Here is a 24,202-nt window from a genome sequence, read left to right on the forward strand (position 1 = left end):
TTTGTTATAAAACTAAAAAAAAAAAAAAAATAGAATCAGGACTTATAGAAAATAGTCATTTTGCATGTGGTGTTTGCACCAAATTAATGGCCGCTCTATGCCATCAATTGTTATAAAGTACATAATCATCACTTGACTATAAAATTGTGGATCCCAGATGCCCTTATGATATTCTTGTTAATGTGTAGTAGATATATCTTATGGTACATATGCCCATTGTTTGAGTTACAAATTATAAGAAAAAAAAAATCTTCAAAACCACGACCAGTTTAATTGTTTGGTACCAAAAGTTTATCTATTCTTGGTTCATAACATGTGTCAGCTTAGCTTTTTCATTTTGGTTCAACATAAGTGTTCATTTACGTAATCAAGAAAGAATTAATTTTTTTTTCCAAATTTACTCCTATTTAGATAAGTGAATTTCTATGTAACCAAGAAATTATATGAATTACTAGATAGTATTTAAATAAGAATAATTTAATCAAAATACCTATTTTTTTGAAGGAGCCAGTATTTCTTTAAAGAGTATGATAAAGGTTAAGTGGACACATGTTTTGAACTCGATGGTGTAATTAGTTAGTTGAGTAGTAAGCCTTTTCGATATCAATAATTATTTCTATTAAAATGAGATTGGGAGGACGTCTTTTTTCTTAAAAAATAAGCCAGCCAATCTTTCAACAGAAATTATTGACAAAAATGTACGATTGTCTGTCATAGTCAAGTTGCATAATTTAATTGAGGAGAGAAAACCATGAAATACCTAAAAATAGATGCACTACTAAATGTTGGGATATGTAGACACCCATCAATGAAAAAAATGTAGTTGCTGCATGCGTGCTGTATTTGTTTCATCATCTCCTTGAAATAGACCACCAATGCGACCCTTTTTCCTCTTCTTTCGAACAACTTAGCTAGGAAAAAAGGATAATTTCTTCGGTTCATATTATCTGTCTTTTAAATTTTTTAAATATTCTTTAAAAAAAGTATGTAATTAACTGAATCATAAAAGTATATATCTAAATTAGTACTACTCTCTATATCTCAATTTATATGACACGTTTTTCTTTTTAGTCGGTCTCAAAAAAAAAAAATATACACATTTCCTTATTTGACAACATTTTAATTTTAAACTTTACCTTTTACGCTTAACGAGATGATCTATAAACACACAAATATCTTTAGCTTGTTTTAGACCACAAGATTCAAAAGTTTTCCTTTATTTTTTAAATTTCGTGTCCAGTCAAACTACGTCACATAAATTGGGACGAAAGAAGTATTATTTATCGCTCGTAATCTCTCACATAATTAATATTGAACTAATTAAAACAATAAGGCATAATTGGAGAAAAAAATCAACAAATAATTTTTGTTCTTTCTATAATGGCAAATAACTTGAAATAAAGTATGTTTGCAAATGAGTAATATTTGAAAGCACTTGTAGTACTATTTGTTGTATTTTTTTCCAAAACCTACCAAAAAACATATTGACACTGTTTGAAGAAGAAGTTGTACAGTTAAGATAGTACATTCTTGTTCGGTCAGTTCTAAACATATTTAAAATGCTATACAGATTGGAACTAATGGTGAAATTGTCAAAGACTCTCGAGAAAATTAAGGGAAGCTACAGAAATGGAATGCGTCCATTATAAGGAATCTTAATTGACACTTCTTTTTGGTGAAAAAAGAAAAATATATGACTCTTTGTTTTCTTATAACACCAAACTATTTGACGTATTTATTAGCCAATGTTAAAGAAAAATTAGATATTGGTCATTGTATATGAGGGAAAATTTGGTAAACAACCACTTTTAACACTTGTCATCAAATATTAATCACTTAAAAGTTATTACTAACATTTACCACTTTTTTACTCAAAAAGTTTTGGTTAAAAATACTCTTAATTAAAACACAAAATAACTCCAACAAACGGTGATAGAATTCGAAGGTTTGACAAGTGAAACCCAAAGAACGATTTATGGGGTTCAAAAAATTGTAGTATCAAACCCCATGAACGATTCATGGGTTCAAACCTTTATAAGTTCAGGCCCAAAAAAACGTGTAATGGGGTTCAAAAGTTTGCTGGAGTATCGAACACCATGAACGATTCATGGGCTTCAAGCATTTATAAGTTCAAATCCAATAAACGATTAATGGGATTCAAAAGTTTACTAGAATTTCAAACCTCATGGATTAATAGGGTTCAAACTTATATAAGTTCTCCAAGAAAACGTCATGGAATTCGGAAGGACATTTAGAGCATTTTAATATTATTAAAGTGTGTCATTTGCTTCCTTGTCCACTATGCTGCATTGACCATTCTTTGAAGGACATTTAAAGCATTTTAATATTATTAAAGTGGGTCATTTGCTTTCTTGTCCACTATGCTACATTGACCTTCCACGTTAGAAGCATTATTTCTCTAGTTACTCATATGAGTAAATGGATGAATGTGGACATAAGTTCCTTTGAAATTTCATAACCACTGGTCATTACTCCTACACGTTGATGGCTAGTAATAGTCACTTTATTTCCGTTGTAACCTTCTAGTCATTATTCTCCATTAACTCAATATTCATGCACATTCTTCTTGTAACCTCTAAATGATAATTCTTCCATTTATCTACCTCCTTTACTATCCTATTCATATCAAATTAATTCAAGGATGATTTTCCTAGCTATAAATAGTTAGTCATCCTTATCTTGTGAGGTGTAGAGAAAAATATATACTTTGGAGAGTTCTTGAAAAGTGAGGAAAATAAAGAGAGTTTATTAGTTGAAGGAAAGTGTTCTTCTTTTTGGTGGAGCTTTGGACTCAACATCTTGTGCAGAGTTTGTTGAGTTGTACGACGTGATCGGACTGTTGTATCCTGGAGGGGACAAGTCATAAGATTACTGCTGGACCGGTAGATTTGCTGCAATAGACTTGAATCTCCTTAAAGAGAGCGAGATATCCGCGCCTCAGCCGAAGATATTTTATTTCTTCATTTTATTTTTCAATTGTAATTGTAATTTCATTGTAATATCACCAACAAATTCAAATAATAATAAGTTCAGACCCAAAAAATGATTGAAATTAAAGTGACACTATTTTGAAGAATAAAAAATGTACTGTATAAGATATATACTTGTTTGGTTAGTTCTAAACATATTCTAAATGCCATACAGGTTGGGACTGATGGTTAAATAGTCAAAGACTTTGGGAGGAATTTAAGCAAAACTAAAGAAAAAGAACGCGTCAACTATTAGGAATCTAAATTGAACACTTCTTTTAACTCGCCAACTATATTGTGAAAAAATGGAGCAGTTTACTGTAAAAAAAAAAAAAAAAAAAAACTATATTGTGGAATGAAGAAAATAAAAAAATAAAAATATCGGCGACTATATATGGACTAAAGTTATTTCAAATTTGGCGTTCGTAAATTGAATGGATTTCTTCTTGTCAGGTCAGCGTTGTTCTCGAACGTCTTTAAGTCGGCTTTGAGAAGTTTGCATAATGCCCCCTCCTCCTCTTCTTCCACTTGTCCCATTGACCCCCATTTTAAAAAAAATTAAATTGGTGACATTTACCAAATCAATCATAGTTCAAGCCAAGGCAGATGTACCTTATCCCAAGCGGTATAACGAACATCACTTTGTTGAAATCTCTTACTCCTTCCGGATAAAAAAAAGTGTTCACTTAGTCTTTTTTTCTTGAGTCAAAAAAAGTGTTCACTTATCAAATCAAAAAAGAATTAAACTTATTTTTTTAGATTTGCCCATATTAAGTGTTATATAATCAAATCCCGATATCTATTTAATTAGGGGTAATTTAGTCAAACTATCTATTTTTATCTAGGAGTTAGCATTTTCTTAAGGGATATGCAAATAGCTAAGTGGACTCTTTTTTGGATTCGGAGGGAGTACTAAATATACATATGTAAGTAATTAATAATAAAAATATTAAGTATAAACATAAAATTTCCCAGAGAAGATTCTATCGCGTGATAACGCTCTTTAAATAAATGTTAGCCTTAGCTAATCATGACAAAAAATATAATAATTTACTTATTTGTTCACTTTTTCAAAATGATGTTGCTTATGAACGTTTTTTAATACGTCCCTAGCTCAAACTACAAGTAATACTTCATAAGGAACGCATGGTGTGACAGTAAAGCAACCGCTTTATCAATAACATATCTAAAATTTTGGATAACCTATGTCGGTCTATTGCTATAATTCAGCTTGTAAATGAAGTTGAGATTATAATGGCTCTAAGATGTTACTTTTTTGTCTCAAACTGTAATTTTTTTTTTCTTTTTAAACAAAATCAACCTATTGTATATTAAACATATTTATAAGATTTTTTTTTCGTGGAGTGCTATTGGATAAAACCTTTTATTAAAGAGTGTTGCTACTGATAAAAGGTTTTGAATCCAAGCTTGAAAAATGAAGTCGCTTGAATAAACGTATTTTTCACGAAATCATACTACTCAAGTCAACAAATTTCGATTATCGCATTTGGACGAAAAAAATATTGAAATTTCTTTTTCAAAAAACTTCTATCATATGTTCCGAAAATTAGAAAAGTATTTCAAGCCCTTTCAACCAAATGTCATTAGAGAATTTTTTTTTTCCCCACTATTTTTTCGAATGACGTTTTGTTGAAAACAATTACACTGAAATGAAAATAGTAAAAAAAAAAAAAAAAAAAAAAAAAGGAAAATGGAAAAAGTAAATTCAATGGATTTCCTCTTGTCGGGTCAACGTTCTTCTCAAACGTATTTAAGCCGACTTTTGAGAATTTTGCATAATGCCCCTCCTTCTCCTTCTTTCTTCTTCCACTGCCCTTTATCTTTCCTAAAATTAAACTGCTAACATTTACCAAATTAATCATAGTTCAAGTCAGCGGCGGATATACCTTATCTCAAACGGTATCACGAACAACACTTTGTTGAAATCTCTTACTAAATATACATATGTAAGTAATAAGTAATAAAAATATTAAGTATAAACATAAAAAAATTCTCAGAGAAGATTCTATCACGTGATAACACTCTTTAAAGAAATTTTAGCCTTAGTTGATCATGACAAAAATATAACGATTTACTTATTTGTTCAGTTTTTAAAAATATTGATGTTGCTTATGAAAGTTTTTAAATACGTCACTAGCTCAACTACTAGAAATACTTCATAAGAAACGCCTGGTAGAACAGTAAGGTAACAGCTTTATCAATAACATAACTAAAATTTTGGATAAGCGATATCGGTCTATTGCTATAATTCAGCTTGTAAATGAATTTGAGTTTATAATGGCTTTAAGAGGTTACTTTTCCGTCTCAAATTGATTTTTTTAGAAACAAAATTGACCGATTGTATACTAAACATATTTATAAGAATTTCTTTTCGTGATGTAAGAATGACACCTTTTATTAAAAAGTGTTGCCATTGATAAAAGGTCTTGAATCCGAGCCTGAAAAATGAAGTCCGTCAATAAATGTACTTTTCATGAATTCATACTATTCAAGTCAATAAATGCCGATGTGGCGCTGACGTGGCACTGGCATGGCACTAACGTGGCACATAATCTTGGAAGTTTCTAGATGATCATTTTGTAAGTTAAAGTGTTCAACCGACAAAGTGATGACAAGTTGATATGTCTACTTGTGCACATCAAAAATTGAAGGTCATACTTAAAAAATGAGACCGAGTTTGAGGACCTATTTATGTATTATGCCTTTCCAAATTAATCATAGTTCAAGCCAAGAATACTTTATCCTAAGCGGTATCACGAATGTCACTTTGTTGAACTCTCTTACTAAATATACATATGTAAGTAATAAGTAATAAAAATATTAAGTAGAAACATAAAAATTTCCCAGAGAAGATTTTACCACGTGAAAACGCTCTTTAAAGAAACGTTAGTCTTAGCTGATCGTGAAAAAAAATATAAGAATTTACTTATTTATTCACTTTTTCAAAATATTGATGTTGCTTATGAACGTTTTTGGATACGTCACTAGCTCAAACTACTGGTAATACTTCACAAGGAACGCGTGGTGGAACGGTAAAGTAACCACTTCATCAATAACGTATCTAAACTTTCGGAAAAGCGATGTCGGTCTGTTGCTATAATTCAACTTGTAAATGAATTCGCGATTATTATGGCTTTAAGATGTTACTTTTCGTCTCAAACTGAAACTTTTTTGAAAAAACAAAACCGACCTATTGTATATTAAACGTATTTATAATTGTTTTTCGTGAAATATTATTGAATAAAACCTTTTATTAAAGAGTGTCGTTACTACTACCCTCTTTTAATAAAAAGCCTTGAATCCAAGCTTGAAAAATAAAGTCGTTCGATAGACGTATTTTTCGCAAATTCATACCGCTCAAGTCAATAAATTTCGATCATATTGCATTTGGATGAAAAACTATTGAAGTTCTTTTCCAGAAAAACTCCGAAAATTAGAAAAGTATTTCAAACCTTTCATTAGAGAATATTTTCTTTCACTATTTTTCCAAATGACGTTTATTGAAAACAATTACACCAAAATGAAAATAGTACAGAACCAAAAAAAAAGAAAAAAAAGTAATGCTTCCCAAAATGGTGACCAGTCAACTAACACCGTTAATAGATGCCCCTTTCTATCTCTGTTGCCAGTTGCCATATTACAACTCCTCGTCTACTAATTATTCCACCACTTCCGTTAAAACCAAGCGCGCTCCATTCAACGCGTGGACCACACGCTAACAGTAAGTAAAAAAGAGTTAATAGCTTTTTTGGTCCCGCAATTATTGTTAGACTTTGCTTTTTATCCTTGTGGTATTTGACTAGGCAGAATTAACTTTCAATTATTTGTATTGTACGTTTTTGATCTCTTTGCTTATGAATAATAATAAAATTTCTAGAATTATTAACTTTCCCATCAATTAATTTCATATGTGTTACGTTAAGTTTGTATTATTATTTCATATTTAAGAGTAATGTATTTTTAAAAATAGTCTACATATAACATATGCCGAGGGTCTATCGGAAACATCCTCTTTACCTCCCAAAGTAGAAGTAAGGTCTGCGTACACTTTGCCCTTCCAGACTCCCACTCTGTGGGGAGTGTACAAACATACTCCATCCGTTTAAATTTATGTGAACCTTTTCAAAGTACGAGAGTCAAACTTTATAACTTTGACCGTAAATTTTGACATAAACTTTTTAAGTTTGTAAAGATAAAATTTATATATTTAGAAACTACATTTGAAGTACTATAAGTCATGATAATTTATAATTTAAATAATTTAAGAAAAATGTGATCAAAGTACCACCTCATAGACTTGCTAATTAGTAATAGGTTCACATAAATTGAAATAGAAGGAGTATATAGTCTGCGTACACACTACCCTCCCCAGACCCTCCTAAAATTTCACTGGATATATTGTTATTGTAGTCTAAACATAACATATTTCCTAACATAAAATGACCACAAGCACACAATTTTATTGATTGAAGATTAAATATGACAATGCATATATTACAAGAACTAAAAGTAGATTTCACCAATAATTGAAGGACTAAATATGCTATTACCAACCCACGCGTCTTCGTATTTATAAACTCTTTCTTTTCTTCCTTTCTTCTTTATCTTCTTCAACGCTCCCTCATTTTCCTCCTCTTTACCAGAAAAAAAAGAAAAACTTTATTTTCTCCGGCCATCTAAATCGGAGCAAAATATTCGGATCTAAACCGGGTCTAAATCGGGTGAAATCAGGTCGGATCTACTGATGTCTTCATACTGGTGTTACAGATGTACTCGATTCATCAATATTTCAACTGATAACGACGTCGTTTGTCCTCACTGTAATACCGGATTTATCGAACTAGCTGAAGGCAACAACAATACTAATAATAACACCAACAACAATATCAACTCGCCGGAATCTCGCCGGAATATGAGTAGTTCTCGCCGGAGCCGACGTAATACTCGCGCTGGCGCCGGTGATAGATCTCCGTTTAATCCAGTTATCGTTCTCCGTAGTCCATCTGAAGCAGCACTTTCGAGAGAGAATCACGATGATAATGCTGAAGTTGTCGTGGGAGAAGAGCGTAATTACGAGCTTTACTACGACGACGGTGAAGGTTCCGGTTTAAGACCGTTACCTCCAACGATGTCGGAGTTTTTAATGGGATCTGGATTCGATCGCTTGCTCGAGCAGTTATCGCAAATCGAAGTGAACGGTTTCGGAACTCGACCGGAGAATCCGCCTGCCTCGAAATCGGCTATCGAATCGATGCCGACAGTGCAGATTGCCTCCAAGCATGTTAGCTCGGAGGCGCACTGCGCTGTCTGTAAAGAAGCATTTGCTTTAGGCTCCCAAGCAAGAGAAATGCCCTGTAAGCATATATATCACTCGGATTGTATACTTCCGTGGTTGAACCTTCGTAATTCGTGCCCGGTTTGTAGGCACGAATTACCAGCGGAAGCAACAACAACGGAAGGTACTATGAGTTCCAGTGATTTTCCCCGTACTCGTAATAACAACGATGAAGAAGCGATGGGGCTGACGATTTGGAGACTTCCAGGAGGTGGATTTGCTGTCGGGAGATTTTCAGGCGGTCGGAGAGGAGCGGAAAGGGAATTACCGGTTGTTTATACTGAAATGGATGGTGGATTTAACAATGGTGTGCCTAGAAGAATAGCTTGGAGATCAAGGAGGAGTAATACGGGTCGAAATGGTGGTGGAATAAGCCGGATTTTCAGTAATTTCGCGTCGTTTTTCAGGCGATTGACACCGTCGAATCGACAGAGGAGATCGTTATCGATACATTCGAGTAGTTCGGATTCATCCGGGTCTGGATCTGGTGTTTTTAGGAGTCGGAGTGTGTCGAATAGTTCGATGTTTACTAGGTATTTGAGGAGAAGTAGAAGAAATTGGGTACCTGAAGAAAGTAATGGAGTAACAAGATGGTAATTTAAGTTACTTTGGGGGTGAAAAATGTCAAATTTTTTAATTATTACTTGTCGAATCGAAGCACTATGAAAAGAAAAAAATTGTTCGTAGAGCAATCGACTAGAAGCAGAAGAAGAAGTATGTCATTTTTCAATTATTACTTGCTTAGTTGAAGCACTATGAAAACAAAAAAAAAAAATTGTTCGTAGAGCAGTCGACTAGAAGCAGAAGAGGCAATATGTCATTTTTCGATTTACTTGTTGAGTCGGAGCACAAAAAAAAAAAAAAACTAAAATTCGTTGTTAGAGCAGTCGACTAGAAGTAAAAGAGGAAGAGGTATATAAGGAGAAATGTGGCATTATTGTCTCTCTTATTTATTTTGGGTTCATTTTGTGGCAATGAAATGTAGAAAGACGGCCATTTTGGGGGAATTTGTAAATAGAGAAGGCTTTGATATGGAATTTAATACTTTTTAGTGTCATTTTGTGAATTTAGCAGTATCATCAGTTATAGAAAGACAATTGTAGCTTCTTTAAAATGTTTATTTTTGATTATTTTTTGGCAGCAATTGAAAGAAGTAACTTAGCTGTGAATAGTTTTTTTTTTTCCTTGGGTTTTGTTGAATCAATATGTAAGCTCTTTTATTGTATTTCTCTTGTCTAAGCTGATTATATTAACACTGTAGATTCTTGCTTGTATCTTTCTTACTTTAAATAAGTTCTCTGTTAAAACCCTCTAAAAAGATTGCAGCTTTGCACTGGACAATTTTGTGACTGCTGCAATACAGAAGTAGGCTTATTTTTTAGTAGAATTCATCTTTTAAATTCTTAATTCTACAGCCTTCAATTTGGATTTTGCCTTTACTTTGGGTATAGAAAGTCGCATTTCAGACCCACCAAAAAAAAAAAGAGAGAAATTATTTGGCATGTGTGTAGAAACAATGGTCCTTTCAAACGGCCTAACCTTTAGGCAAAATTACTCGATATCTTATAAATGATAGCAATAAGTTTAGTTTAATATAATTATATTACGCATGGAAATAAGTATATTACGCATGGAAATAAGTACACTATTTAGTAAAATAATTGAAGTACACGCAAACTGGTTTGGATTAATATCGTTTTGAAAAGCAAGGGTCCTTTCATAGGAAACAAAACACAATTACTATCAAAGGTTGTGATAGAGTGATATATAATCATTCATCTTCAATCAGAAGTCTCTAGTTTGAGCTTTGTAAATATAGTCACTCTTGGTAGAGGGATTTTACCGTCAATGAAATTTTCCAATATAAATTCAAATTAGTCAGGTTCAGAATGAAATATCGAGCACCAAGGGGAACTAAAAACAAGAACAGCTCATTGTCCAAGTGTGATGGTGGAAGACATCAAATTTCTATGCTGATTTGCTTGTTAGGTGCTCTTGTTCTTATCTCTACCATTTGAATTTCCTTAAAACTTAATGGAGTAGCTGAATATTAGCTGGAAATTACTGGCAGTTAACTTTTGAAAAGATGTTCCCAACAGTGAACATTTGCTATGTTTTCTTTTTTGTTTTTAATTAATAAAATCAGTCTTGGGATGTGAAAAAAGAGAAATTGATGTTGAAGTTTCAATGAAACAACCTTATTGGATAGACAAATTCTTGAAATTGGAGGTTGTTTCATGGAAATTACAATATATAAAGTCTCACCACATATTCAGGCTAAGCAATTCGAGGTTTTAATTTGGGCCACCGTTTCTATGGTAAAACCTAGTCGGTTAATGACTTGATTACCATTTGTTTTTTTAATTGAGGATCAGCAAGTGGTTTTTTATTTCTATTTTATATAACATTATTTGACTGAAAAATATAATTTTGTAATTTTTTTTTGACAAATAAGTGCTATGTATACTCCATGGTATACCAAAGATGTCTTCAATATATAATGGTCTTCAATATTAGGCTAATACATTGACAACCTCTTAAACTTGACATCGAATTTCATTTAGACACTTCAAATTACAACGTGCTCCAATTGAACACTTGAACATATGATAAAGTGTTACTATTAGACACTTTCGTTTCAAATTTTGAAAGACTTCTGTGTGTGTTCTCAAATGCTTAGTATGTAGATAAGTTAACCACTTAAAATATACCACCTCCTTTAGTTATAAGGATTCACCTCAATAAGTTGGAAAAATCAGGCGTTTTCTAATTGAGGGTAATGTGTATAATTAAAAGAGGTGACAAATTTCACGTGGTTAACTTAACTACCTAGACACTTGAGAACACACACAAAGTTTTTCAAAATTGGATCGAAAGTGTCTAATAAGAACACTTTATCATCTGTTTAGGCGCTCAATTGAAACAAGCCGTAGTTCGATTTCTAAATAAATTTTGCTGGCAGATTTTAAGGGGCTATCAATGAAGCCTCAATATTATTATATGCCATTATTTTTTTAAATTTATGTGTCTTAATTAATATGTTTTAAATAATTAGCTCTTTTTATATTTAACAATTTTTCAATTCCAATATTCCGATTTAACTCTGAAGGACATTTCCTAACAGGAATGCATGACATATTTAGGACCATAATACACAAATTTTATGTCAGGTCGAGCTAAGACATATAAAATAAGATAGAGTATCAAATTTATAAGAGCCCTAAAGATGGATGTGATAGAAATTGTTGAAATCCTTTTATCCTTACGCAAAAGTTTCAGAGTTTGAGTATTGAAAATGGAAAAAAACTTTAAGGCAAATAGTAAGTGTTGAACACCCTGAGTCGGCTAAAATTCAAACTAGTTTGGTCAGTAAACTCTGCCGAATGCCTAAACATAAAAAACTAATAAAAACATGACCCGTTTGGTCGTTTAGGCCTTTTGACCCTTTTATCCATGTTAATCCCTCCCCTAGCTTCGTTAGAGCGTGTTTGACATGGTTCCCCAGATGATCGGGAATAGCTTTGAGGAAATTAGAGGCTTAAAGCGAAAAACTGTTGACCAATAGTTGACTATTGGGTGAACGAACCCTTTTGGAAATTTCATCGATTTCATGAGGTCCAGAGAGTCGTTTATAACTTGGCGGGGTGGTTAGTTCGGTTCTCGAGGCATTCGGGAGTGTTTTGGTCACTTGGTTGGAAACTTGTTTTTGGGGTTTTGGGTGCTACTCGGGTCAAAATGACCTCCATTGAGAATTTCGAGGGCACGGTGAGTTCAACGTGTTTCTAAATTAAGATGCATATCTGGTTTATATCTGCAGGGTCTCGGATGAATGTCGGATTTTAGGTTGGACTTGGTGAAAAATAAGATTTTTGCTCGTTTTTGGTGTCCCGCTTCTGCGGATGTGGGTTCGCCTCTGTGGGACTTGGCCCGCAGACGGGAAGAAGTGAGGTGGAAAGTGGCACCGCGTATGCGGTCTTTCTTCGTGGAAGCGATTCCACATTTGCGGACAAGGTGTCCGCGGATGCTAGAATCGCTGAACAGAAACCCTTATATTTTCCAACTTCGAAATCACTTTTTCCATTGGCAACCCAGAGAGTAATTTGGGGCTATTGTGAAGAGCTTTGAGAGGAATCTTCTTGGGGTAAGTGTCTTAAACTCCCTTTGTGACTTTATTATGATTAATATGAAATCCTTGGTAGCTTTTCATCTTCTAATTGGGGAAAAATGGGTCCAAAACCCTAAGGTGTTATTATAAATCTTTTTCAATCTAATTGAGTTTTGTTGGGAAATTTACTGATTTCTGTCATCTAATCAATGGGTAATTAGTCCCTAGGCTTGAATCCTCCTTTTATTTCAAGATTGTAAGTCAATATGGGGTTTTTCGATTAATGACGTAATTAATGCTAAATTGAGATTATATTGTGTTGATTATTAGTGTTTGGACTTCTTAGGCTTGGAGTTAACCATTCCAACTTAGAGTTTCCATTTTTACCCTTGTGGACCCAGACTTATCCTTTTAAAGGGTGTTTTTCGAATCGAATAATTTTATGGCAATATGGGCATCGTTAGTTCCGGTTTCTAATGTAGATTATGTTGTTGATTAGACTTCGACCGTTTGAAAGCTCTTTGTAAAGGGAAGGCTTGTGTTAGATAGTTCGTGGTGCCTGCTCGACGCTGAGGTAGGTTATGACTTACCTTATGGTTAGACTTCGGTTAGTGACGCATATAAAGAGTTTAGTTATTAACGGGGAATGCATGATAGACCTTCGGGCATGAAGTGGAGGTGAAATCCTATAGGTTGGTTCGGTCAGCTATTATGTGGGCTTGTCGCCATGTTTGATGTAGTTGTGATGTGTGTTTACTTTTATCTCACTCTTGATATCTCACTTATCATCGGAAAAAGAAAAGGTTATGAAATTGACTTGTAAATGTGTTGTGTACTTCGTGATAAGTAACGCATGAGATTTGATGTGATATACCGTTGGTGTTGACCTCATGCATGACATACATTCTTATTACCTGTTGATGATTTGAGTTGTTGATTTGAGACATATTCACTCATTTATATATAATCCATGCATATGCATCAATGGTTACTATGGAAAGAAAGACACTCTATGTGGGCCTGTTTGGCAAAGGTAAAAAAAAAATTCTATGTGAACCCTTGAGGCGACATTCTGTGTGAGCCCTAGTGAATATTGGTATTCTGAGTAAAATTAGTGGCGGTGTTCTGTGTAAGCCCTAGTGGATATTTCGTGTGAGTACATGGACTTCGGGGGTTCCCCATTTGTCATGGCTATGAGGCTTTGCCCTCAGCTTGTGTGTATAGTTCAAGGTTGGCCAGTGCATTGCATCTCATACTCATTCATTCACTCATCTTGAGTGTATTCATGACATCTTATGCGTTTGGATGATTTCATACGTGGACTGACTTTGTATGCTTGGCTTAGGTTTTATTTGAGACTGTTCTTGATTGTACTTGATTGCTTATCTGCTTACTTGTTGATTTCTTTCCTTTATATATGTGAACTAATCATTGACAGCCTATGATGCTTACCAGTATTAGTGTTGTACTGATACTACATTGCAATACTCTTTTTATGAGTGCAGAGTTCGTCACAGGATCCACGTCTCAGCTTCGCGAGTGACCCCGAAGCCTAGTTGCCAGAGTCCCCGGGGTGAGCCATATTCCTGAACTGGTGCCCGAAGATTCTTGACTACATGTCTTTTCCTTTACTCTTGAGATAGTTATTATCATGTATTATGAGACTAGTTCTATTTGATAGTAGCTCTTGTACCGTTTCAGACTAGATCCTTGGGTTGTATTATTTCCTTACTTCCACACTTACGTTATATATATATATATATATATATATATATTGACTTGATTATTTAGGCTTCGTTTTCATTATTTATATATTAATGATGTGTTATCAGGGGAGGATTTGCCAACCAGGGGATAGAGTGAGTGCCCTCACGATTCACGAGTTGGGTCGTGACAAACATGTTATTCACGGTAAATAAAAATGTTAAGACTACAAAAAATTAATAAGTACAGAAAGTAAGAGATATGCTTTTTGGAACGGACATATATTGGAATGAATTTTTGAAACAAAGTCGCCTTTGCTAAATAGAGCTTTACCTCCTAAAGTGGAACTTTAGGAGCGAATTCAAATTAATCGACATCAAAGCATATATCAAATAGTGAACACAAATAGATATAGATTGAATCTTTTGACCCTTGCTTGTCCTATGAATATTTAAAATTTTGTCTATAGAACAAGTAGAATAAAAACTTCAAGACCAGCCGCCTCGAAAATCATTCCGGTAAATCGGAGGGGGGTAACGTGTATGTAAAAGGTTCCTTATAATTTTGCATCTTTTAAAAGGAGTAGTATGTACGATGAAGATGTGGGGCCGTGGTCCTAATAAGCACATGAAAGTGAAATGTGAAATGGGATACAGTTTTTTTCTTTGAATGGAAGAATTTTAATGGAGTGTTTTTGACTATACATAATATGAAGTAGTTTTCATACGCATGACAAAATTGGCTTTGGATCCCTTCAAATTCAGTTTGACTATTGCGCGTGAAATTTGACTATACTTTTGTTGCCTACTTAGTCAATTTCTCTACGCAGTACACACACGAAGTCCTCTATATATAGTTTCTACTTCCCCCTTTTTAAATGGAGAAATATTCACAAAATATCAAGAACGACAACAACAACAATGACAAATCCAATGTCATATCACAGGTGAAATATGAGAAGGTAGAGTGTATGTACATGTTATCCCTACCTTATGGAGGTAGATATGTTGTTTCTGAAAAATCATCAGTTCAAGTGCATCAAATCAAAGTAATTATGAAAAAAGAATTACTACAGTGAAGAAAACATGTCAACTAATAAGAAAAGCTGTACAAAACATTTAGAAAAATGAACAATAACAATAGCGAGCATGGTGCTATAATCGAAACACAATAAACAATAGATGGTAACAGATATCAAAAGAAAGAAACTACATCAATAAGACTAATACTATGACAAACACGGTACTCCAGACTACCACCAGGCCTAATTCTGTGGAAAAGTGAGACAAAACTCAACTACCTACTAGCCTTCTACCTAATCCCGACCTCCTTACCCTCCTATCTAATGTCATATCCTCGGTAAGTTGACGTAAAAAAAAAAAAGACGTTAATACTCGCAAAATCTTGATTATATCGATCTTGTAGAGTTCTAGTCACTATGTTTCCTTATAAATATCGAACTAATTACTAACTTGTTAACGGATGTGCTTATGAATGTGTAAGCAATATAATGGAGAAATCGTGCGTTGCAATAAAGTTATAATAGTTCTGGAAAGAAAAAAAGGTTAAATTGGTTTTGTTGTATATGATTGCTAATCTTTTGACTAAAAAGAAAAGGAAAGAAAGTAATGGATAAAATCGTTTAAGACTATAAAATTTACAAAGAGTTTAAGTTTGTATTTGGCCAAAGAACTTTTGCTAACATTAGACCAGCAATCTTTACTTGGCTAAGATTCTAAACGCTGATTTGCTTGCAATTTAACTATTTTTTATGAGTATTTGTTACTTTCCACCGATATAAAAGTCGAATAATTTATTCTCTAAAACCCATAAAGATTAGTACATCTACATTATAAACAAGCTGTAGCCTATAAGAGACTTCCCGTTCTTTTGATAAGGAGGTACAACGATTTCAGTGGCATTAGGCATGTACTCTCTCCGTTCATTTTTACTTGTTCACTATATTATTTATTTTACTTATTGAGTTTGAAAAATCAAGAAATAACTTAACATTTTATACCTATTTTATTCTTCTTATTATGTACTATAAATAATTATTTTCAACATATAATAACTAAGAGTGATATGGTAAACATTACTATTTTCTATATTGTTCTTAAGGAATGTGACAATTCAAATATGAGCGGATAAACATGAATACAACAACAACAAATCCAGTGTGATCCCATAAGTGGGACTAGGGGTGTTCATGATCCGATTTTGTTAATATTATGATTTTAATGATGACAAAATTGTTGTGTAGGTACTATACTCAAAGGATCAATCAAACGGATTGGACAGATAAGCCCAATGGATAAAAGGAGTTTAGTCGGCTGAATAGAAGTACAAGCCCAAGTCAGCTGCATAGTCAAGGCTCAATGAAAATAAGCTACTGCGTATTTTTGGAACAAGAATCAGAATTTTACTGAATCAATTAAATCAGCAATCATAGGGATTCAAGCATTAAATCAAATCTGCTATACAAGGAAACAAGTACCACTCCAACAAGGCAAATAACGCATAAGAAAGGTAGCTGTACAACCTTTATTACATATCAACGATGCACAAGGCAAATAGCGCATAAGGAAGGTAGCGGTACAACCTTTATTACATATTAACGACGCACAAGGAAACAAGCATCTGCCAACTAGGATGATACCACAGAAGGAAAGCATCGTTACAAGTCTTAATAAGCTCTTACTTTATTCTTGGAAATTAGGATCCTCAATATTCGTAATTTATAAGGATCAAATCTCTTGGGTTGACATCTCTGCTGAAAAAGAGTCTAACGACTAATCACTTGAAACTATATATTCGAGGTTCTAGAGACGAAGAAAAACATACATTCGTCTCATATCTGGTTTATATCTGCAGGGTCTCGGATGAATGTCGGATTTTAGGTTGGACTTGGTGAAAAATCAGATTTTTGCTGGTTTTTGCTGTCCCGCTTCTGCGGATGTGGGTTCGCCTCTGTGGGACTTGGCCCGCATACGGGAAGAAGTGAGGTGGAAAGTGGCACCGCATATGCGGTCTTTTCTTCGTGGAAGCGATTCCACATTTGCGGACAAGGTGTCCGCGGATGCTAGAATCGCTGAACAGAAACCCTTATATTTTCCAACTTCGAAATCACTTTTTCCATTGGCAACCTAGAGAGTAATTTGGGGCTATTGTGAAGAGCTTTGAGAGGAATCTTCTTGGGGTAAGTGTCTTAAACTCCCTTTGTGACTTTATTATGATTAATATGAAATCCTTGGTAGCTTTTCATCTTCTAATTGGGGAAAAATGGGTCGAAAACCCTAAGGTGTTATTATAAATCTTTTTCAATCTAATTGAGTTTTGTTGGGAAATTTACTGATTTCTGTCATCTAATCAATGGGTAATTAGTCCCTAGGCTTAAATCCTCCTTTTATTTCAAGATTGTAAGTCAATATGGGGTTTTTCGATTAATGACGTAATTAATGCTAAATTGAGATTATATTGTGTTGATTATTAGTGTTTGGACTTCTTAGGCTTGGAGTTAACCATTCCAACTTAGAATTTCCATTTTTACCCTTGTGGACCTAGACTTATCCTTTTAAAGGGTGCTTTTCAAATCGAATAATTTTATGGCAATATGGGCATCGTTAGTTCCGGTTTCTAATGTAGATTACGTTGTTGATTAGACTTCGACCGTTTGAAAGCTCTTTGTAAAGGGAAGGCTTGTGTTAGATAGTTCGTGGTGCCTGCTCGACGCTGAGGTAGGTTATGACTTACCTTATGGTTAGACTTCGGTTAGTGACGCATATAAAGAGTTTTGTTATTAACGGGGAATGCATGATAGGCCTTCGGGCATGAAGTGGAGGTGAAATCCTATAGGTTGGTTCGGTCAGCTATTATGTGGGCTTGTCGCCATGTTTGATGTAGTTGTGATGTGTGTTTACTTTTATCTCACTCTTGATATCTCACTTATCATCGGAAAAAGAAAAGGTTATGAAATTGACTTGTAAATGTGTTGTGTACTTCGTGATAAGTAACACATGAGATTTGATGTGATATACCGTTGGTGTTGACCTCATGCATGACATACATTCTTATTACCTGTTGATGATTTGAGTTGTTGATTTGAGACATATTCACTCATTTATATATCATCCATGCATATGCATCAATGGTTACTATGGAAATAAAGACACTCTATGTGGGCCTGTTTGGCAAAGGTAAAAAAAAAAAATTCTATGTGAACCCTTGAGGCGACATTCTGTGTGAGCCCTAGTGAATATTGGTATTCTGAGTAAAATTAGTGGCGGTGTTCTGTGTAAGCCCTAGTGGATATTTCGTGTGAGTACATGGACTTCGGGGGTTCCCCATTTGTCATGGCTATAAGGCTTTGCCCTCAGCTTGTGTGTATAGTTCAAGGTTGGCCAGTGCATTGCATCTCATACTCATTCATTCACTCATCTTGAGTGTATTCATGACATCTTATGCGCTTGGATGATTTCATACGTGGACTGACTTTGTATGCTTGGCTTAGTTTTTATTTGAGACTGTTCTTGATTGTACTTGATTGCTTATCTGCTTACTTGTTGATTTCTTTCCTTTATATATGTGAACTAATCATTGACGGCCTATGATGCTTACCAGTATTAGTGTTGTACTGATACTACATTGCAATACTCTTTTTATGAGTGCAGAGTTCGTCACAGGATCCACGTCTCAGCTTCGCGAGTGACCCCGAAGCCTAGTTGCCAGAGTCCCCGGGGTGAGCCATATTCCTGAACTGGTGCCCGAAGATTCTTGACTACATGTCTTTTCCTTTACTCTTGAGATAGTTATTATCATGTATTATGAGACTAGTTCTATTTGATAGTAGCTCTTGTACCGTTTCAGACTAGATCCTTGGGTTGTATTATTTCCTTACTTCCACACTTACGTTATATATATATATATATATATATATATATATATATATATTGACTTGATTATTTAGGCTTAGTTTTCATAATTTATATATTAATGATGTGTTATCAGGGGAGGATTTGCCAACCAGGGGATAGAGTGAGTGCCCTCACGATTCACGAGTTGGGTCGTGACAAACATGTTATTCACGGTAAATAAAAATGTTAAGACTACAAAAAATTAATAAGTACAGAAAGTAAGAGATATGCTTTTTGGAACGGACATATATTGGAATGAATTTTTGAAACAAAGTCGCCTTTGCTAAATAGAGCTTTACCTCCTAAAGTGAAACTTTACGGGCGAATTCAAATTAATCGACATCAAAGCATATATCAAATAGTGAACACAAATAGATATAGATTGGATCTTTTGACCCTTGCTTGTCCTATGAATATTTAAAATTTTGTCTATAGAACAAGTAGAATAAAAACTTCAAGACCAGCCGCCTCGAAAATCATTCCGGTAAATCGGAGGGGGGTAACGTGTATGTAAAAGGTTCCTTATAATTTTGCATCTTTTAAAAGGAGTAGTATGTACGTTGAAGATGTGGGGCCGTGGTCCTAATAAGCACATGAAAGTGAAATGTGAAATGGGATACAGTTCTTTTCTTTGAATAGAAGAATTTTAATGGAGTGTTTTTGACTATACATAATATGAAGTAGTTTTCATACGCATGACAAAATTGGCTTTGGATCCCTTCAAATTCAGTTTGACTTTTGCGCGTGAAATTTGACTATACTTTTGTTGCCTACTTAGTCAATTCCTCTACGCAGTACACACACGAAGTCCTCTATATATAGTTTCTACTTCCCCCTTTTTAAATGGAGAAATATTCACAAAATATCAAGAACGACAACAACAACAATGACAAATCCAATGTCATATCACAAGTGAAATATGAGAAGGGTAGAGTGTATGCACATGTTATCCCTACCTTGTGGAGGTAGATATGTTGTTTCTGAAAAATCATCAGTTCAAGTGCATCAAATCAAAGTAATTATAAAAAAAGAATTACTACAGTGAAGAAAACATGTCAACTAATAAGAAAAGCAGTACAAAACATTTAGAAAAATGAACAGTAACAATAGCGAGCATGGTGCTATAATCGAAACACAATAAATAACAGATGGTAACAGATATCAAAAGAAAGAAACTACATCAATAAGACTAATACTATGACAAACACGGTACTCCAGACTACCACCAGGCCTAATTCTGTGGAAAAGTGAAACAAAACTCAACTACCTACTAGCGTTCTACCCTAATCCCGACCTCCTTACCCTCCTATCTAAGGTCATATCCTCGGTAAGTTGACGTAAAAAAAAAAGACGTTAATACTCACAAAATCTTGATTATATCGATCTTGTAGAGTTCTAGTCACTATGTTTCCTTATAAATATCGAACTAATTACTAACTTGTTAACGGATGTGCTTATGAATGTGTAAGCAATATAATGGAGAAATCGTGCGTTGCAATAAAGTTATAATAGTTCTGGAAAGAAAAAAGGTTAAATTGGTTTTGTTGTATATGGTTGTTAATCTTTTGACTAAAAAGAAAAGGAAAGAAAGTAATGGATAAAATCGTTTAAGACTATAAAATTTACAAAGAGTTTAAGTTTGTATTTGGCCAATCAGTTGAAAGAACTTTTGCTAACATTAGACCAGCAATCTTTACTTGGCTAAGATTCTAAACGCTGATTTGCTTGCAATTTAACTATTTTTTATGAGTATTTGTTACTTTCCACCAATATAAAAGTCGAATAATTTATTCTCTAAAACCCATAAAGATTAGTACATCTACATTATAAACAAGCTGTAGCCTATAACAGACTTCCCGTTCTTTTGATAAGGAGGTACAACGATTTCAGTGGCATTAGGCATGTACTCTCTCCGTTCACTTTTACTTGTTCACTATATTATTTATTTTACTTATTGAGTTTGAAAAATCAAGAAATAACTTAACATTTTATACCTATTTTATTCTTCTTATTATGTACTATAAATAATTATTTTCAACATATAATAACTAAGAGTGATATGGTAAACATTACTATTTTCTATATTGTTCTTAAGGAATGTGACAATTCAAATATGAGCGGATAAACATGAATACAACAACAGCAAATCCAGTGTGATCCCATAAGTGGGACTAGGGGTGTTCATGATCCGATTTTGTTAATATTATGATTTTAATGATGACAAAATTGTTGTGTAGGTACTATACTCAAAGGATCAACCAAACGAATTGGACAGATAAGCCCAATGGATAAAAAAAGTTTAGTCGGCTAAATAGAAGTGCAAGCCCAAGTCAGCTGCATTGTCAAGGCTCAATGAAAATAAGCTACTGCGTATTTTTGGAACAAGAATCAGAATTTTACTCAATCAATTAAATCAGCAATCATAGGGATTCAAGCATTAAATCAAATCTGCTATACAAGGAAACAAGTACCACTCCAACAAGGCAGATAGCGCATAAGGAAGGTAGCTGTACAACCTTTATTACATATCAACGATGCACAAGGCAAATAGCGCATAAGGAAGGTAGCGGTACAACCTTTATTACATATTAACGACGCACAAGGAAACAAGCATCTGCCAACTAGGATGATACCACAGAAGGACAGCATCGTTACAAGTCTTAATAAGCTCTTACTTTATTCTTGGAAATTGGGATCCTCAATATTCGTAATTTATAAGGATCAAATCTCTTGGGTTGACATCTCTGCTGAAAAAGAGTCTAACGGCTAATCACTTGAAGACTATATATTCGAGGCTCTAGAGACGAAGAAAAACATACATTCGTCTCATACTCTCAAGCTCTCTGCTTTACTTTTCACAAACATTGTATTCTTGAGTGATATAGTGTAAACAAAAAAAGAAAGGAGAGATATATAATAATTTGTGAGGCATTGTATCAAAAAGATTATGAGTGTTTGAGTGTAGACGTAGGAGCTCCATTCAAACAAACGACTGTACCAAAACATTTACAAAGAGCTGTAGAGAACCACCTTGCAACCCAAGGGGACTGGACTAAGATTAACATTGAATCTGAACCAGTATAAAATATCTGTGTCATTTATATTCTGCACTTTTATTACTGCATTACGTGTAGTCGACTAGTGTTCTCAGTTAGTCGACTGTCTGAACGAAAAAGTTATAATTCCCCCCCCCCCCCTCCCCCCCCTCCCCCCCCCTCTCTTGCACTTTCAGATTTGACTCGGTTTTTGGTTAAAAACAAACCAAATCAATCAAGTCGGTTTTTTTAATATACAAACCAAACCAAACCATTATAGTATAAATTCTATAGGTTTTGGCTTTGTCGGTTTATCAGTTTTATTGGTTTGGTCGATTTTTGCGGGTTTGAAGAATCTATTTTATAATGGAAAACAGTTGATACAATTGAGGTACAAAAATTTCATATTATTCATAAATGGATAACGGAGCTTCAAATAAATATTGACATACACTCGAGACACTATCTAGAACATCTTTGAATTGAGAGATGAAATCAAAGAGAAAATACTTGGCCTCTTGAATCTACCTATCTATTTACTGAGCGGGAAGCTCTTGGTTAGAAGTATCAAATCAAGTCTTTTAACTGAAGTGAATAACGTAGTATTCATAATTGAAGGTCGATATTAACAATTGGAAAACTAATAAAAGTTTGAATTTGAGATGAAAAACTAAATGAGGGGAAATTCCATTTTTACCTTCAGCACTTTTTTTTTTTAAAAAATAATTATTTTACCTTAAACATAAATGGGTAGGGGAACAAATGGGCTAAACTTTCTTCTCTAATTATTTGAGTATGTATTGAACTTGGAATGTCCTAAATTATGAAGAAGATAGATAAAATTTAATTAATATGTATAATATAAAGATGTATATATTTATCGGGTTGGTTCGGTTTGGTTAGGTTTTTTTTTATGTGTAACACCAAACCAAACCAAATGTTATCGATTTTTAAAAATTTAAAACCAAATCAAATCAAGCCGAGCCGGTTTTCGGTTTATTAAGTTGGTTTGACTCGATGGTCTCATTTGAACACCCCTAACCCCCTGTTTGGATGGTGGTTTCGTGTAGTTCATTAATGTATGGTTTTGTATGAAACCATGTTTGTTTCCATTGTTCTTAAAATTATGTGGTATGGTGTTGTAAACCCGTAGTTCATCCCATGGTTATATAACTATGATAAGTCCCAATTTTGTAACCACAGATTTGGTGGTTTTTACGTGGTTATGTATTTCATTTTCCCATTATACCTCACCCTCCACCATCCACCTCACCCCACCCCCACCCTACCACTCACCCCACCCCACCCTGCTCCACTCTCCACTCTCCACCATCCACCCCACTCCCACCCCCACTCTACCACTCACCCCCACCCCACTCTCCACCATCCGCCCCACCCCCACCCTACCACTCACCCTCACCCCACCCACAACACTTACCCCCACCCCACCCTTATCCCACAACCACCCACCTCACACCACCCACTACCCCTCACCACCACCCACCCCCACAACCACTCACCACACCTTACCACCCACTACCTCCATCCTCATCCCACAACCACCCACCTCACACCACCCACCCCTCCACCACCTACTACCCCTCACCACCACCCACTACCCCTAACTTCATCCCACAACCACCCACTACTCCCAACCTCATCCCACAACCACCAACCCCTCCACCACCCCGCTCACTAGCTACTTATTTTTTAAAGTTCCTATTTATTCTTTACCTGAATTTTATTAATATATATTGTCTAATTTCTAATTAAGAGCTAAGGGTATTTTTGTAAACTTACAAGTTATTATACAGTACCATATAGTTAAACCAAACAATACAAATGTTATTAAACCACAACAAACGATACAGTCTATCCAAACATTATATTTATTAATACAGTATAATACAATACAACACTATACTGTACCATACCATACCATATTGTGCATTAATGAACCATGGGAAACAACCATCCAAACGGAGGGTAAATGGGACAAATAAGCATGAAAGAAAGGAGTAATAAACTGAAACATTTAAATGAATGAACCCAATAGTAGTATTTATCGAAAAACATTGTTATTTCAAGCTTTACCCATG

The 24,202-nt window shown here is 34.4% G+C and overlaps 1 protein-coding gene across 1 annotated transcript; it reads left to right on the top strand.

Moving 5' to 3' along the window:
• Positions 1-7,602: 7,602 nt before the first annotated feature.
• LOC132605851 (E3 ubiquitin-protein ligase RDUF1) lies at positions 7,603-9,515 on the top strand. The gene has a single exon (XM_060319109.1). It carries the CDS (start codon positions 7,756-7,758, stop codon positions 8,941-8,943), a length of 1,188 nt encoding a protein of 395 aa, XP_060175092.1. The 5' UTR covers positions 7,603-7,755; the 3' UTR covers positions 8,944-9,515.
• The last annotated feature ends 14,687 nt before the right edge of the window (positions 9,516-24,202 follow it).

This window comes from Lycium barbarum, chromosome 8 (assembly GCF_019175385.1).
Source record: "Lycium barbarum isolate Lr01 chromosome 8, ASM1917538v2, whole genome shotgun sequence".
In the NCBI taxonomy this organism is placed as follows: domain Eukaryota; kingdom Viridiplantae; phylum Streptophyta; class Magnoliopsida; order Solanales; family Solanaceae; genus Lycium; species Lycium barbarum.

What these genes read in the sequence shown, in the direction of transcription:
- LOC132605851 (XM_060319109.1), top strand. Translation starts at nt 7,756, where the DNA reads ATGTCTTCATACTGGTGTTACAGATGTACTCGATTCATCAATATTTCA.